This window comes from Meles meles, chromosome 4 (assembly GCF_922984935.1).
Source record: "Meles meles chromosome 4, mMelMel3.1 paternal haplotype, whole genome shotgun sequence".
Lineage (NCBI taxonomy): Eukaryota > Metazoa > Chordata > Mammalia > Carnivora > Mustelidae > Meles > Meles meles.
Window position 1 is genome coordinate 151,751,774 of NC_060069.1, and position 17,472 is coordinate 151,769,245.

The 17,472-nt window shown below is 44.1% G+C and overlaps 2 protein-coding genes across 6 annotated transcripts in view; one reads left to right on the forward strand and one right to left on the reverse strand.

Moving 5' to 3' along the window:
* Nucleotides 1–1,315: 1,315 nt before the first annotated feature.
* SOD1 (superoxide dismutase 1) lies at nucleotides 1,316–10,102 on the forward strand. The gene is made up of 5 exons (XM_046002789.1): nucleotides 1,316–1,485; nucleotides 5,441–5,534; nucleotides 7,583–7,652; nucleotides 8,465–8,582; nucleotides 9,672–10,102. The coding sequence occupies exons 1-5, from the start codon at nucleotides 1,414–1,416 to the stop codon at nucleotides 9,777–9,779; spliced, it is 462 nt and encodes a 153-aa protein (XP_045858745.1). The 5' UTR covers nucleotides 1,316–1,413; the 3' UTR covers nucleotides 9,780–10,102.
* SCAF4 (SR-related CTD associated factor 4) overlaps nucleotides 8,589–17,472 on the reverse strand; it is a 71,207-nt gene continuing 62,323 nt past the window's right edge. For 4 of the 5 annotated variants that reach the window (XM_046002783.1, XM_046002787.1, XM_046002785.1 and 1 more), the window contains exon 20: nucleotides 12,396–13,745. In XM_046002783.1, the coding sequence (XP_045858739.1) occupies nucleotides 12,754–13,745 (992 nt within the window). In that variant the 3' untranslated portion in view covers nucleotides 12,396–12,753. Of the gene's footprint in view, nucleotides 9,148–12,395; nucleotides 13,746–17,472 lie in introns of those variants that run through there. The other variant, XM_046002788.1, reaches the window with a different exon arrangement.

Genomic DNA, 17,472 nt, shown 5'->3' on the forward strand with positions numbered 1-17,472 from the left:
TGCAGTTAAACACGCCCTTTGGGTGAGCCTAACGCCCACAGCCACGTGAAGGTAAGCTCGGCACTTCCTGCAAACACAGTTCAGCTGCCTTTGCTGGCATTCCCTCAGGCATGCCCTGTGGGGTTGGAAGAGGAAGGCTCTTCTCCCGGCCACGCTCCCCAGCCCCCACGGCTTCTCAAACTATTCCCCCAACAAAAGTTCAGGTGTCAGGGGGGAGGGCGGGTAGGATTCTCAAAGCCCTATCGTTGCAAACAAATTCACGGCCCGTTGTGAAAAAATTATTCTAAGAGAACTCGGTAAAAGGTGTGACAATCTCCTGTACATCTTTCTAGACATTTCTGAACGCACAGTGAGTAGGTTTATCCTTAAAATGCACACATTTTGGACTGTTTGCTCATTTCATAATATGTTTTTGAAGTATCTCCCTTGGGGTGCCTGGGTGGCTCAGTGGGTTGAGACTCTGCCTTCGGCTCAGGTCATGATCTCAGGGTCCTGGGATCGAGCCCCACGTTGGGCTCTCTGCTCAGCAGGGAGCCTGCTTCCCTTTCTCTCTGCCTGCCTCTCTGCCTGCTTCTGATCTCTGTCAAATAAATAAATAAAATCTTAAAAAAAAAAAAAAGAAATATCTCCCTTGAAGGCTGAGTAAGCCTGCGGGTCTGGAGGAACGACTCGGCCCCGTCTGCCCTTCTCCCTGACTGTGGAGGCAGCAGAGCCGACAACACACGAGCGAGGTGCGGGAGTTACCGCGCCGGCGATTTGGTGTTTTCACAGGGAAAAGGCGACAAGAACACAGAATTCCGCTAACCAAATTGGTAACGCTGTGCGCCGGGACTGAGGAAATTGCAGGGAAGCAAAGGCGGGGCAGGGGGGAGATGCGCCGCCTACACACCGTCAGGACGCCCAGGACGCAAGACGAGAAACGAAACGACAAAAAGCGCCCCGCTCGACCGCCCCAATCTCCGAGGCACAGACGAGACAATGCCCTTATAACCACTGACGCTTGCACACAAAGTGACGTAGAGTAGCAAAGGCGCGCCACGTGTACCTCATTTTTCCCCTTTGGCGCACAGAGATCTACGGACTGGAAGAGAAAGGCCGAATTTTTCCACAATTCCATGTTTCCAGGCGGAGGGAGCCTGCGGCGCGCGTCGCAAGGTTCCCCACGCGGCCCCTTGGTCCCGCCCCCGGCCGGTCACTCCCGGCCACTCGCGCGCCGACGCCCCGTGGGGAGCGGGCTGAGAGCGCGGGCGGCGATTGGTTCCGGGCCAGGGTGGGCGGGGCGCGGGGCGCCGGCCTATAAGAGCGCGCGGCGCGACCACCTCTGTTTGCGTCGGCGTCTCCTGCGGCGTCCTGCTTTGCCCTCGAGGTCCCTGCAGCCCTCGGAGCCCCGACCCGAGCTCGCCCTAGCGAGTCATGGAGATGAAGGCCGTATGCGTGTTGAAGGGGCAGGGCCAGGTGGAGGGGACCATCCACTTCGTGCAGAAGGCAAGGGCTGGGGCGGAGGCCAGCGGCGAGGCGGTGCCCGCGCACCTGTGCCCCGGAGCGGCGGCCGGCGGGCCCTCGGGCCGCCCTCGTCACGCCCCCGCCGCGCGGGGTCTGCGGGTTCGCGCCGCGCGAGGCCTCTGCCCCGCGGCGGTGTGGCGGCCGAGTGCTGAGTCACCGGGCGGGCCCGGCGGGGGCGGCGGTGCGTGGCGAGGCCTGGGCTGGGGTGCAGGGAAGGAGCCGCGGCCGCCCCTGGCGGGGTGGGGGCGGTGGTGGTGCTCAGAGCGCGGGCCCGGCGGGGAGGGCGGAGGCTGGCTGGCCCGCGGGCCTGGGCCGCCGCCCCGGCGTCTGTAGGTCTGGCGGAGGAGGTTCTTGAGGAGGCTGTGGCCCTTCCTTGCGGGGTCGTTCTCTGGGTCCTGAGGCTCCAGGACATGGAGTTGCGCAGTCTCGGGCCTGGCCCGCCCTTGATGTCCGGGGCGGGGGTGGGGAGTGCGGCGGGGCCACCTGGGCACGGTCGCATCCGTAACCTCACTTTGGGGCTTCCTTTCCGCTCAGGGGTCTGCAGCTTGCAGCCTGCGGGCACAGCCGGTGCCGGGGCGGGTGTTGCGCGGCCTCGGAGCTAAGAGGGTGGCTGGTACCCGGTTCGTTCAGAGGGTCCTGAAAAACAATCATGGGACTGTCAAGTCCGAGATGAAACCCTTGAGTCCCTGAGGTAGTAATTAGTAAAAGCTTATTGTGCACACGCCGGGAGATAGTCGGGACCCGGGAGCGCTCAGACCAAACCGTGGAATGAGGGGGTATATTGCCATAAAAAGCAGCTTATAGAGTGAGAAGGCAGGGACTGTACTATTTTTCACAGTCATGGGTCACCATAGTTTTCTAAAATAAGAGTAAGAAATTGGTTAGTGTTTACCAAACACCGGCCTTGGGATGCAAACAGTTTGACCTTTTGCTTAGGATTTCCAGAGGCATAAATAAGAAATGACCCAGGTCAAGTTAGTCTTGCAAAATAAGCCAGTTAAGCTATGCTTGTATGACTAAATTGGTTTTGTCTGATCAGGGAATTTTCAAGGCTGGTCTCCGTTTGTTTTTGACTTTAACAGGGCAGAGACCTCGTGTGGCCCCTTACAGAAAAGTTTGCTGACCCTTGCTCTGGGTCATGGTCAGGTTGTATAAAGGCAGAGAAGATGGCCTTGGACAAAGCTCCTTTTCCACTTGCAAAGCTCCAGAAGCTAGAGAGCTAATGGACTGCCTTGTTGGTTTTTTTCCAGACCTGATTTTTTTTTTTTTTTTTTTAAACCCTGGGTGCATAGTAGGCTCCTTTGGGGAGCTTTTAAAAAAATGTTGATTCCTGGGGCCAGCTTCAGATTAGTTATATCAGAATCTGTCAGGGTGCAGTCTGAGCTTTGCTGTTTTTTAAAGTTTCCACAGTAGTACTGATTTGCACCAAGAATTGAGAACTGTTGGTAGAGGGTAGTGGATGGGGTTTAGGAGTTGGAAGTCAGGAGATGTGGAGAGTTTCACTTAACTCTGTTGTTGGAGCGTTCATTTAACCAAAATCTCTATAAAGTGGTTTTTGAAATTGCTTTACCAATAGGCCCATTACTGAAATGGTCGAAGAATAAACTATACAAAAGTACTCATTAATAATATTTCAAAACACATGTTTTACAAGGAACGTGCTTGTGGTCAGACTTATTCCCCAAATCTTATTGAGGTTAGGAACTGATGGAAAATTGTCTGTTGTACTTAGCTTGATAATCAAAACAGAATATTTAATATATGAATGAGGTTTAATCTTTTTTTTTTTGTAAGACTTTTTTGTTTATTTATTTGACGGAGACAGGGAGAGAGGGAACACAGGCAGGGGGAGTGGGAGAGGGAGAAGCAGGTTTCCCACTGAGCTGGGAGCCCTGATGCTGGGCTCGATCCCAGAACTCTGGGATCCTGACGTGAACCCAAGGCAGATGCTTAATGACTAAGCCACCCAGGTGCCGGGATTTAATCTTTAAAGTGGCTTACAGAAATGTGAGAGAACAGGAAAAGTAATCTTTGAAATTTAGGCGAGGGAGCTTAATTTTTTCCTTTAAGTGGTTTCCAAATTTTCTGGAAAAAGGCTTTGTCATTTGACTAAATTTTGTTGTTTTCACTTGCCAGACTTTGTTTCGCTCTTCTTTCCTTTGTAATTCCGCCAATACTAAAAAATCTAAGAAGGCTCCGAGGAATACCTTCCCTTTGGCTTTGGAGAAATGGCATGGGTGTTACCTTCAGAAGTCAAGCTGTGAATCCATACATAAGGGAGTGTTTCCATCTTCGCTGAGTCTCCTGTGGGGCTGCCTCTTTTTTTAAGTTCCAAACTTCATTTTGGTGGTACTGTTTGTACCTGATAAAAGATCCTAGTGTAGTTAAGCATTACAGCTCTACGGATATGCAGGAATGTTAAATTGGAAATAAACTGTATTTGTTTGGTGTGTAGTGTTTAAAATTTTGGATTAATGTCCAATTTCTAAAAATCAGAAGTTTTGACCTGTAAGATTTTGTAGCTTCTTTTAAAAAAGGGAGGCCACGCCGAGCCCTTATTAGGTCAGGACAGCACCCTGCAGGATGAGTTTATGCTTTCTACTTCCCTGACCTGCTTCAGTCAGTTAAGGTAACTGCCTGGCCCTATAGGGTGGCACCCAGGCCGCTGACTGTTGAAACGCTCCTGTGTGCTCTATGCATTACCCGTTGATGGCGACTTGGAAAAACCTGCCCTTTTGTCTCTGTGCTGTCGGTGACACAGTGCGTTTGAGGGACTAACATTCACGTTTTAGTTTTTCCAGAGCTAAAGCTTAGAAGAATCCTAGTCTGCTCTCAAAGAAAAGCAAAGAAGGGCAGAAGTTGACATACTACTTTCTTTGAGCCACGGAGGCTGACGCCTCTTGTAACTGTTGGCCCTGGCTATTAAAAAAACAGAACGAAACAAAACAAAAACCCAAGCTAAAAACAAAGACGCCATCATGTGTTGAACTGTGTGGTATGGATACTATGTGCGTTTTATTTTTGTTCCTGAGATCTCTTAGCTGCAAAAGTTCTTTATTTCTGTACGCAGCCCTGCCGTACTGTCACCTATCACTGTTGCCTACATGGAGATGCTGGTGTGTTCTGCTGCGCTAGTGTTTTTACTGCCCTTTCTTTCCGTCTCGAGTGGGGAGGTTATCTAGGTTTGAGGGCCTAAAGTGACTTTAGAAAACGGTAACTTGGCTTAGATCAGAATCAGTCCCCCAGAGAAAGTGGGATAGGATATTTTCTGACTATTAATAAAAAACAGCTATGCTGGAGACGGATAAAGACCCCTAGTGAGAGAGTGGAGAACTGGGATCCTAGGGTAACCTGTTGGACGTTTCCAGGGTGTCTTTTCTTTCCTTTTTTTGGTGGCTAATCTGTATGTTTGCTGTATGGAAGAGTGTCTGCATGAAGAAAACAGCGTGTTACAGTGTGCTGCTAACATTTGGGTTAACAAGTTTGATACATATTCATATATTCAGTAGGTGCAAATGTATTCAAAAAAGCATTTAAAAAAGTCATGAACTTGTTCATATAAAATAGCCATATCACATATGGATGTAGTCTCTGTTGTGAGGGAGTCAAACCCTGCAACATCCGCCCATCCACCATTTTAGTGCTCATTCGCCATTTGGCTAAGTGCGTTTTCTTGGCTATTAATTGTGATGCTGGCTGTAGGGCTCCTGGGCTATGAATGTTAGAACAAGGTCACAGCTCCCTTGTGTTGGTCCCCAGCCTAGAGCAGTTAAATAGCTTGCTAGAAATTGGTGGGCCTGGGATTTGGACACAGATCTTTCGACTCCCATGTCCATGTTCCTTCCACTTTCCTGTGATTGGTAAAGATAATTCAACTCTTTTCTTTGTTCAGAAGCACTTGCTCTCTCAAACTTTTTGCACTTTTCTTTGACTAAAGGGAGTTGGGCCTGTTGAGGTGTCAGGAACCATTACAGGATTGACTGAAGGCGAGCATGGATTCCACGTCCACCAGTTTGGAGATAACACACAAGGTGGGTGTTGTTTTGGTCTAGTGGCTCCTATGTGTTTCAGCTGGTAAGATAAGACTGGAGGGTGGTATGGATACTATACCCCTACCCATTAGGGGTACCCCTACACATTAAAAACCCTCAGCATGCAGAGAAGAAAAAGTAGGATTACTATGGTCAGCCTTAAGGAAATGACCCACAAAACTGACTCTTAAGTGTGGAAAGGAAGGGGAAGAAGTTGATTTTTTTTTTTTAAGATTTTATTTATTTGACAGAGATCATAAGCAGGCAGAGAGAGAGGAGGAAGCAGGCTCCCTGCTGACCAGAGAGCCTGATGCGGGACTCGATCCCAGGACCCTGAGATCATGACCTAGGCTGAAGGTAGAGGCTTTAGCCCACTGAGCCACCCAGGCACCCCAAGAAGTTGATTTTTTTTTTAAGATTTTATTTATTTGACACAGAGAGATCACAAGTAGGCAGAGAGGTAGGCAGAGAGAGAGAAGGGGAAGCAGGCTCCTTGCTGAGCAGAGAGCCAGATTCGGGGCTTGATCCTGGGATCAAGCCCCGGGACCCGGCGTCACGACCTGAGCTGAAGGCAGAGGCTTAACCCACTGAGCCACCCAGGTGCCCCAAGAAGTTGATTTTTTTTTTTTTTAATTATGATTATACCTTGATTATAAGAGCTTCAGGTATTTTTGTTTTTTTTTTTAAGATTTATTTATTTGACAGAGATCACAAGTAGGCAGAGAGGCAGGCAGAGAGAGAGGAGGAAACAGGCTCCCCACTGAGCAGAGAACCCGATGTGGGGCTCGATCCCAGGACCCTGGGATCATGACCTGAACTGAAGGCAGAGGCTTTAACCCACTGAGCCACCCAGGCGCCCCGCCCTCAAGTATTTTTTAAGAAAACAAATTAAGCTCCTCTTACCTTCCATAGTAATCTCAGGTGGTGGTGAGCTGGGGTTGAGGGTGGGTGCTACCAGCACGGGGTCTGCGCTTATTTGCATTGCCTGTAAGGGTGGCTCTGTACCTCCAACACAAGAGCCTCCGTAGGACAGAAGCAAGGTACAGTCTGAACAAAGAATGTAAACTGTTGGTGTTTTTGATTGAGTTTCGTTTTCTCACTTGGGGATTAGAAGCAAGTTAACCAAAGCTTATAAATGCATTTAGTCATCTTTTACCATATTCGAGTAACGTGAACTCGGTGTTTACTTTTTATGATGAGAACTTGATTTATTCGTCTTGCTGGATTTGTTTTTATGTTCTGTAATTTGGTTCCTATAAAAATTGTGATTTAATGACCAGCTTTGAGCCATTTCGGCAATTAAAATTCCTCAGGTTGGTTTTTTTTTTAAAAACCACTTTGCATTGGGTGGCATTTGCCCTGTGTCTTTGACTTACCGTGCTACTTCCTGTGACCTGTGTGTCTTCTCCCTGGGGATGCTGGGTAGAAGCTGTAAGCCATGGAAACTCCATCACCTGCTGCGTGAAGAAAGCCTGTCACTAACGAGCCTTTTGCTTTGATGATGTCATCGTCTGTGAGATTGGCTTTCCGTGAGGCACAGGAGCGCCGTTTTCACAGACTGTTCTGAATGGCACCCTGTGGAATTCTGTGAGGCAACAGCCTGGGCTCGTAGCTGTAAGGGGCCATTTCTAGTCAGCTCGCAACAGGTGAAGGGCACCGACCGTGGTTGCTGGTGGTGTGTTGCTGGGGAGGTCAGCTTCTTGTAGTTACGGTATGCCACCTCACAAACCAGGACCATAATCATGGGATTTTAATAGAAGAACCATGACGATCAAGTCCTGCCCTCTTACTTTACAGGCAGTGCGGAGTTCAAAACTCAGAGAAGGATATTACCTTTACTGGTGTTACAGAGTAGTTAGAATTGTTTCTACTGCTTGCCTGTTTTGTTTATACTGAGGTGTTGCTTCCTCTCTATGAACCTAGAAGTCATGATGTAGGTCAGCGTTTTCTGTATTTAAGGTTTTAGCAATGACCAGTTTCTTTTTAGAATTTGTTTTGAAATTCTGATTCATAATTTGGCTACCTTTGTTTTTGTTTTTGGTAAATAGGCTGTACCAGTGCAGGTCCTCACTTTAATCCTCTATCCAAAAAACACGGTGGGCCGAAAGATCAAGAGAGGTGAGTGATGAAGTGCTTTAACTCTTAACTAAAATTACGGCGATGGCTTGCTGGGGTTAGGACGGGTGTCTCCTTGCAGATTGCATGCTGACATAACTGAGTAGGCCTTCCCACCTCTGCTCTTGAATTTGTTGCTCCCACCAAGTAACTCCTTTGCCCCAGGTACTAAGAGCGGCTTACTCTCTGGGTTGAGGAATTGACACATGGGGACATGATTTGGTTTTGTAGCATTTATTGAATATAGAACCGATACAAGTGCCAAAGGGAACTAATACAGGAAATGTCATGAGTAATAGTACTGTCCACCACTAGCAACATAAACCATCATTGTGAAACATAGGAAGCCTTGTAGGTAAAAATTTGATACTGAAAATTCAGTGAGTCCATTTGCATGTGTGTTTCCTGAGAGCCTTTCAGGAAAATACTAAATTTAAGGACAGGGCTGAATTTACTTTTATAACAGGCCTGGGGCATAGCATTCTTAGCCAGGCCAAGAATTAACAGGTGTAACTCAGTAACTTTTGAGTTTACCCTTCGTTACTTTACCTCTGAAATCAGAGATGTGTCCCCATCCCGCAATTCTGCCTAGAGCATTACCTTGTAGATTGAAGCTTTGAAGAGCAGCGTGTAGAATGTTAGTTGTTTCGGGTTTGTGTGTATGTTCCAAAATTCTGTCGATCTGAAAGAGCGGGTCCTGTTGGATACATACCATACCTACCCTTATGTATGACTCAGTCATTAACTTAGCTCACCAACTAGCCTGATGTTAAATGGAAGTCAGTCCCAATTCCTGATGACTCTTTCCCTGTTAGGCATGTTGGAGACCTGGGCAATGTGATTGCTGACAAGGATGGTGTGGCCGTTGTGTCCATTGAAGATTCTCTGATCTCACTCTCAGGAGACTATTCCATCATTGGCCGCACAATGGTGGTGAGTTTTCGTATGCTACGATATGCGTACCGTTTCTTCTAATACACAGACATGTATCTTTTTATGGATTCATGATTATTTTTCCTGGTTTCTAAGGATCCATGTACATTGTACCTTCAGTCCAGATTAGGAAAAGCAATTTGATGATCACAGTGAAGGTGAATTAGGTTGATGTGTAGGTTGGTTGTGACACTGTTCTGCAGAGATGTGGTAATTAAGTAGGTTTCATTTGGTCATGTTAGATCTGTATCGTGGAGAAACAGTAGTAGTCATCGTCTGGTTTTAAAATGGCCAGATTTTCCTGCTGTGATTGAGTGTCCCCTTGTAGTTCAACAGAACATTTCGTGAAGTCCAAATGAGACAGACCTCCGTATTGGTGTTTGTTCATGTTTGCAGGTCACCACCATTTGTTAAACTTGTGGGAAGCGATTGCCCTGAGTTACCCACGGGAGCTGCATCTGGTTCTCGTAGTCACCAAGTAGCGTAGGCTCTGTGTTGCCTGCCCCAGAGGACAGTTAACCTTCTGTAGTCCTTTCCTTCCAGGTGACCCTAGAGTTTTCTTCAGCTATGGTTGTGAAGCAGAAAAATCATTGATCAATGTTTGAGGAGCCAGTTCTAAAATACTATTGTTTAAATAGTTGAAGATACTTATTTACAGATTGGTAGTTCATTAGGCACGTTTTTGGGTTTTTTAAAATTTACTTTCCTTTATTTTTTTTTTTTTTCTTTTTCTAAAGTGTTTATTATGAAAGAAGGTTATAACTCAGGCTACTAAAATTTCTCCTGGAGGATTCAAACTGGCACATGGCAGCCTGTAACACTTGTCCCGGGTTTTTAGTATTTCATTTAGAGATAGCAACACTTATCTAGTGTTTACAACAAACTTAGTCTCTATCACAAAGAAAAAGCTCTGAGTAGTAGTTTCTGTTGTTTACCACTAGATTAAACATTAGTGTATTTCCATGCTAGGATTATTTTAACATGGTCTTTTCTAATATTAAGTGGTTCTTAAAAGTCTTTTGGGTATTGTTGGGAATAGGTGGTAATTGCTTGATTGTGCTATGTTAATGTTCTTAAAACTTTTTAAAGGTCCATGAGAAACGAGATGACTTGGGCAGAGGTGGCAATGACGAAAGTACACAGACGGGAAACGCCGGGAGTCGTTTGGCTTGTGGTGTCATTGGGATCGCCAAGTAAATATTCCCTAGGATGCGATCTGAGTCCTAGTAGCTCCTGTTATCTTGCTAGTTGTAGAAATTTAACTTGATAAACATTAAACACTGTAACCTTAAGAGTGTAATTTGTGTGACTTTTTAATTGCTTTAAAAAGTACCTGTAATGAGAACTGATTTATGATCACTTGGAAAATTTATATAATTTTATAAAACTCCTATTCAGTTAAAATGTCTGTTTCAACGATCTCTGTATTTTGTCAGGCTTAATAATCATTACGTGGGTATTAAACTTAATTGTGTGAATTTCAATTCTCATTCAAGCCCTCAATAAACAAATACACCATATGGCACTGCATCTTGAACCTGTTGAAGTATCCAAATTGAAACTCTGTAAATTAGCTCTTGATACTCCTACAGAGCGCTCGAATGGAACAGATTAATAATATGTTGACAGATACGACCGGTTTCATAGAGGTTGCTTTTCAAAGTGTTCTAAATGACGGAAGAGGGTTTAAATTTCTAGCAGCTGGTCCTTTAGCTAACACCTCAATTTGAATCTTGGTTGGACAGCTATCCTTTGTCAGCTTCAGGGAAATTAAGGTGGTTTCCCTGATTAGTAAAGTTTATTTTAAAAAGTAAATGTTACGGTTTGAGAGAGCCCTCTGATAACTTTTAGTGAAACTGTGAACAGTAAGTTAGCCTTAGCTAAGAGTAAATTTACCTACCTGCCAAAATGGCACACATTCCACGTTTCATATACCTATGAACATCTATTTAGTTTATAATAAAAGTAGAGGTTGGAAGAGTCTGCTTTCAAATTAGCTGTTTAAAGAAAATATCGTAGCATTTTAAGATGGGACCAAGGAAATGTTTGAATGTGGGTTATGGCTACTTAAGAACTTATGCACCCAATTAGTAAGTTTAGGTGTAGTTCTCCTATTGTAAATACTTAACTATGTACCTATGAGAAACTACTTTTAAATGAAATGTTAACCTAATTCAGGTTTTGGACTCTGGATTACAGTTACCAACTGGTTATTGTAGAGTATTTCAGATAGAGAAATCTGAACTAAGCTCCAGTTCTGATTGATCATAAATACATGCTACACTTTTATCAAATGTAGGATATTGGTTAGGAGAGGAAAAGCCAATTTGGAAAAGGACAATTTGTAGTGTTCTCAAAGTTTTAAAATTTGGTGATAAAAAGAACAGCATGCTCAGAAGGGGTTAAAATCACTGTCAAAATTTAAAAACAGTAACGGATTTCGCTAATAGACTGCTTGGTGTACGTGTGCGGTATAAGACTCAAATACAGGGCCTGGCTTGTGAGCCTCAAGTGTAATCACTACCACTTAGTACTTGGGTGGGGTGTGTGTGTGTGTGGGTGTGTGGGTGTGGGTGTGGGTGTGTGCGCACGCGCGCTGTGGAAATAGGATGGTTCCAAAACTTAAAATCGGAAATAGGGGTTTTAAGTCCTTGAAATCTGAACACTAAATCAGATGTATTATTTCTTTCCAGAAGCAGTTTCAGTTGTTAGGACTTTTAAACCTCTCAGGTGGGCCAAAATCAAACGGAGGAAAAGTCTTATAATTGAGGTGCAGATATCAACCTGGATTTTCTCTCATTTTCTAAAGCCAGGAACACAAGAACACTGTCCTAGGTACATTCTCCCTGTCGAAACAGAGATCTTGCGGCAAAGTACTATTTAAAAACCAGAGTAATAAAGCAGCTTCACCTGGGGATGAGGGCAAAGAAAAAGTTACCTGCTCAGCACACTAAAACTAGGACAGTTTAAAAGGTAATTTAAGGGAAAAAAGCCTCAACAAGGCCATAAACACTTGGGACTGTGTAACAACAGGTCTCTTCTTGGCACTGGGGAAAGCAGTTTTATGGAACCGCTTTTCTGTATTATTTTAGATACAGATTTGATTTGGCTTTGGACATCTCCACGTAATAGTTCTTGGATAAACTACATCTACTTTTTCCTAGTTACCCCAACAATTTTAAGCAAAAAAGAAAATATATGTTCTTATATGTGACAAAAAGTTCAGTCTACCTCTGCCCAGCAGGGGAGTTTAAAAAATGGTAAAGAAAGGCAACAGTCAAGGCTAATAAGGAAACAATAGGTTGCATTTAAGTCCTTAAACATAGAAGACAGAAAGCTTTTAGGTTGCAAATGTTAACCTTGATTTTTTTCACCCTTCTGAAAAATTTAATGGGATGGTAAGAAAACACCCAAACTTACTTCTAATAGGTAATACCCAGGCAATCAGATAATTCTATAGTACAATGGGTCTTTGGGATCCAGTTTTTCCCCCAGCAAAATAAAATTTCTCTTTACAAATTAATTAGGGCAACATTTACCACAAAGCCAATGGCAAAAAAGAAAACCTTGATTGAAATGCAAAACTAACAAGCTTTTCAATTAACATGAAAACTAACCCTTTACACCTTATGATTGAAATGTTAAAATTCAAATAGTACAAATGAAAGTGAGAGTAACTACATAAAGATGTCTATTTCCATCAAATAAACAAGTCTAATTTAGACTCCAGTACAGTATTAATAGCTCAAACTTCGATGGTGAACAATCCTTTTCCACCTTAATGCAGTGTAGGAAGAATAGCACACATTAAAGTTTGTTATGAAAATAGAGTTTATTAAAAACATCCCTATTGTTTTGAGGAGCTTTCACCGTTACCTTGTCTTAAATTAAAAAAAAAAAAATAGAGAGCACTTCTAATTACGATTTGTAAACTTTTTAAAGTCAAAACTTTTAAAAAGTTACAGCAAAAAGGGTAATATTTATTCATATTTTCAGTATTTTTTGTTATTTTGTGGCTATTTTTAAATAGAAGGGAAGCAATCAAATTGCTTACAATTCCCCGCCAACTACTGCGGGGTGCGGTATAGCAGGAGCAATATAATACAGCATCTGTACACCTCAAGCTCTACACTCCGCAAGTGTCACGGTCACATTCGACAAATGCCAGTCTCTAACGAGGAGCCTCTGCTGCTGAGCCAGAATCCTTTTCGGGTTCAACGGATGAGGTAGCCTCAGCAGGTAGCTCTTCAGAAGGTTTTACAACGGCAGACTCAGACTCCCCCTTACCAAGTTCTGAAACAGTGTCTACGGTTCCCACTTGGCTAATGGGAGGTTCAGCGGTTTTGTTACCACCTGCCCTGTCTGTCACCTCGGACTTCTCCTTTCCTCGGTTTTCTTCCTTATCTCTACGAGACTCTCTATCTCTAGAATCTCTCTCTCTGTCTCGATGCCCACTAGAGCGTCTATTTCTCTCTTCCAAGTCTCTGTGCCTGTCCCGGTCAGGGCTCCTTCTTCCCCACTCTCTCCTTTCACGGTTACTACTATCTCTCTCATCATTACGGCTCCCATACCGTTCCCGGTCATTTTCCACCCTATTTCCAAAAGATCTTCTTCCAAACCTCTCTTGGTCTCTACCTGAATTGAACTGTTGCCTGTTATCATTTCTAAACGGCTGTGGTTGTTGCTGCGCGGGTGGCGGCGGCTGCTGCTGCTGCTGCTGCTGCTGCTGCTGCTGCTGCTGCTGCTGCTGCTGCTGCTGCTGCTGCGCGGGCGGAGGCTGCTGGGGCTGCGGCTGGGGCGGTGGGGGCTGCTGCGGCTGGGGTTGCTGCTGCCTTCCGTCTCTGTCTTCAGGACCCCCTGGGCCTGGCCCTGGGCCCCCGAGCCCTGGCATTCCACCAGGCCGAACAAAGGGGCCATGTGGTGGAAAGGGGCCTTTCATTCCATGAGGTGGCGGCATTCCAAAGCCCCCGGGGCCTGGAGGGGGACCTCTGTGCATCATATGCGGTGGCATGGGACGAGGTGGCATCAAAGGGAACCTCTGTAAGTGAGGTGGAGGCATTCCTGGAGGGCGCTGAAGTGGGATCAGGCCAGGTCGGGCACCGAGAAGACCAGTGGATGGTGCCTGGAGCCCAATTACAGGACCAGGTGCAACTCCTTGAGTACCTAAGAGAAAGTAAAAATAAAAATGTACGTAAAGTAACACAGAAGATGGCATTCGATTTTCACCTGTTTCCTGTGGAGCTTCAATCAAAATGAAGCTCAATCCAGAATCTTCCAATTTTGTGTGGTTTGCCCAGTCTACCCTGTGAGAAACTCAATATGAGGGTCTGCCCAGTCACAACCACAGGATGCAGTCTTACAGATCCTACACTATATACATATGCTATGGAGATAATGGGTCTATATAACTAGTGGACAGGTGATTAGTGTCTCATATTGGTAGAGGTCAAAATCAGCTGGAAAAGGAAATTGCAGTATACCAATTTTGGAAAGTCTCCTATAGTCTTCACCAGCAGCTGTTTGGTGAAAATACTTAAAACACTCAAAATACTTAAAACATTTGAGAAATACAGTGTACTAGGCCTAATGAGAAAGGGCTGAACTATCTGAGTCAACTGAAGGCCAGCTCTGGTGTACTCTTAGGAAATAATACATTTTAAAGTCAATACTAGAAACAAATGGGGTCACTGACCCAGAAAATCCACTAGAGAGAGAGGTCTCTGATTCCTTGTCGTTAGGATGCCTTACTATACGGTACGCGTTACTTGAACAGTAATGCTTATAAAGACTGATACAGCAGCGGAGAGTTTATTTTTACAGGTTCTTGCTAGCCACAATGACGAAGTATGCTCAAAGTCAGCCATTCATCTTCTACTCATTCTTCCTAAGGCGACAAGACGGACGAAGCTGGTGCTGCTGACAGCGCTGAGGACTTACTGGTTTTATTTCCCGTTTACATGAGGCTTTGCTCATGTTTTGGTGTTAAGTCATACAAATTCAACAATCCATCATTTAGAATGATCTGGCAAGCAGTACGCATGTTTCAGTTCACCACTTAATAACAGAGAGGCAGCACCTACTTCTTGGCAAATATCAACATCACAAGGCAAACTACTGTATGACCAACAGGAGTTAACTCCTGTTACTGTAACACTGTCACTAACACTGGAAACTGTTCCAAAGGTTAGAATATGTACTATTTCCCCATGTACTGCAGAAAGGCCTTTGAGCAAGTTATGGGTTAGGACTCTTGATCAGCAATGGTTCACAAAAATGTTTGGGTGACACAGATTAAAAAAACCCAAGAGCAAACCCCATACTTTAATACCAAGTATTCCCTGCCCCCCCCCCACATCAGTTTGAACCACTTCCTTCCTCCCACATGGTTCAGCAAACATTTAACAAGTACTGCTCCCTCCCAAATTTTTTGTATGAGTTTCTAACTTCAGTTTCTGCTCCTCACAACACGGGGACCGATAGTATTCTGTCAGACTGAAGGACTAAACAGTAGACCTGAAAATATATATACCGCGGTTTATAACTTTAAACATGAAAACTCACCAGCTTTGGTATTTACTTAGACACACCTTCTTTCACATGCTTAAAAAGAAGTATGTTTGGTGAAATATAATCTCACTTAGGAGTGATCTTGGACGTGTGCCTCAGAAATGAGAGTAATACTCTGCCACTTGCTGAGATTAAATGGGATAAAATACATATAGTTAAATATGCTGAAATTATTATATCTATTTTGACAGGTGATAAATATCCCAACATTAAATATCTAACTTCACTAAAATGAGTGCATTTTTCATTTTTGATTTGGATCTTATTAACCTCTTGTGGTTCCCCAATACCCACCAAATTTAAAGTCAAGCACTTTGGCAGTTGGGAAAAATGTGAACGCACTGAGCTTCCACATGTCAGGTCTAAAGGTAAAATACGCTAAATACCACAGTAAAAAGCTAGAATTTATGAAATGGACAAACGAGGCAAAGACCTTGTCTCTTCACACACACTTCAGACTCGCCTTGAAACCCCAATGAACATACACAGAACCTATCCTACATTTCAGATCTAAATGAATTCACAATGGCCAACATTATTTATTAACAGTGTGTGTACCAAACAGCAGGTAAACAAAAGCACCTAAGATACGTCCTTTCTCTCACTTTTAAAAGAAATTAGTCCCAACATTTGTGGACCATAACTCAACATAAAATGTATGTACCCAAGTTACTGCCCCTTTTCGTAGACATACCACACATAGATACACCAAACTAACTTTACTTTCCCACCAGCCTTTAAAATGACCACTGTTTTACTCCGTTAGAGAGTTCAGTGCGGCACATTAGAGTTTTCAATGCCAAATTTCTAAATATCACTAGAAAAATGGGAAACAGGTTCAGAGCACCTTATTACAACAAAAGAATCAGGTTCAGATGAATCTTTAAGAGGAAACAGGAACTCCTGTAGGACGATGGAAAGGTCCTATTTCCTGATTTACTCAAGACTGGCTTCCTCAACTACCAATCTGACAGCGGCCAAAGGATGCACGGCCACCTCAGCCTTGTACAGAACAGATAAACTGGCAATAATACTCTTTAAAAATATAAACCTGTCTCTAGGAACACATCTCTTAAGTCCTTTATAGCATGCATTTGAGAATAAACATAGATTGATTTAATATGGTTAAATTTATAGTAATCATACATTTAAACTATCTACAACATACAATATTTTTATAAAAGCAAAAATATTGCCTAATTCATTGATTTTGTATTTGTAACTGTTTGTATTTGCCTAAAATACTACAAGATCAAATCCCTTCTCTCATTTGTAAATAAGTAGATTTCCATTTAATGCTTCATGGACAAACATTTACATTCCCCTGACAGAATATTCCCATAGTCCTAAATGTTGACCTTCAGGCCACAGAAGTGGTAAAATTATGGGTTATTATCGGGTTTTTTTGCAGTCAACATGTGTTGCTTTTATAATCAAAGTTATATTTAATTAAAAATATACCAGGTGGCATAAACCCTTGACAGGCATGCTAGCTGAATTTCATTTTTAACTAGGAAAGCTGACATTATACATACATCAATGGACTAGGTAGTGAGTCAGTCTGGTCTAAAGGGCCTTCAAAGCAATCGTTCATTATGTCATGGAAGGATGACACGCAATGCCACTGACAAGTTTCCTAGTTACAGATTAAAAAAAAATAATTCACATACATTGAACACCTGAGCTTTACACTATTAACTCATTTCACGTGCTAGAGACATCAAGATGAATGAAACATCGTCCTTTCCTTCAAACAGGAGGTAGCCTAAGTAGAAAGAAACATGCTGGCTGCAGGAAGAGATGGCACAAGCTAGTACAGTGGCAAAGGCGGACCTGCTGAGGCTTGTGTGTATGAATCTGAGTGTGAGGCCTGGGCGTGTGAGCGGGGTCCAACAGCAAGGGCGTCACCAGTCAGGAGAACTGCAACAGAGTGTCTTCTGACGAGAACACAGATATGCAAGATGAGGTTTATTACTGGAGCAGCAGCAAGAATCTGTGTGAATACAACTACCATCAAACTGAGAGAGTAAAGGAGGCCAAGCAGGCCGGCTGGGGCAATTCAGAAGTGTGATATGTCACAAGAGGAAAGCCGGACTTTGGCTTCAAGTGATGGGGCAATGACCAAGGCGTGATTCGCAAGGATGATCCCATGTTCATTTTTGAAAGAGCTTTCTAGCAAGCAGTGTAGAGGAGAACCAGGAGGGGAAAGACAGCAGAAAGCAGGTGGACTCTTATCCCCAGAATCCAGGGGACAGAAATAGAGAGACTGAACCCAGATGGGGGGACAGAGAGGAAGAGCACAGCTCTCTGGTCTGAATGAGTA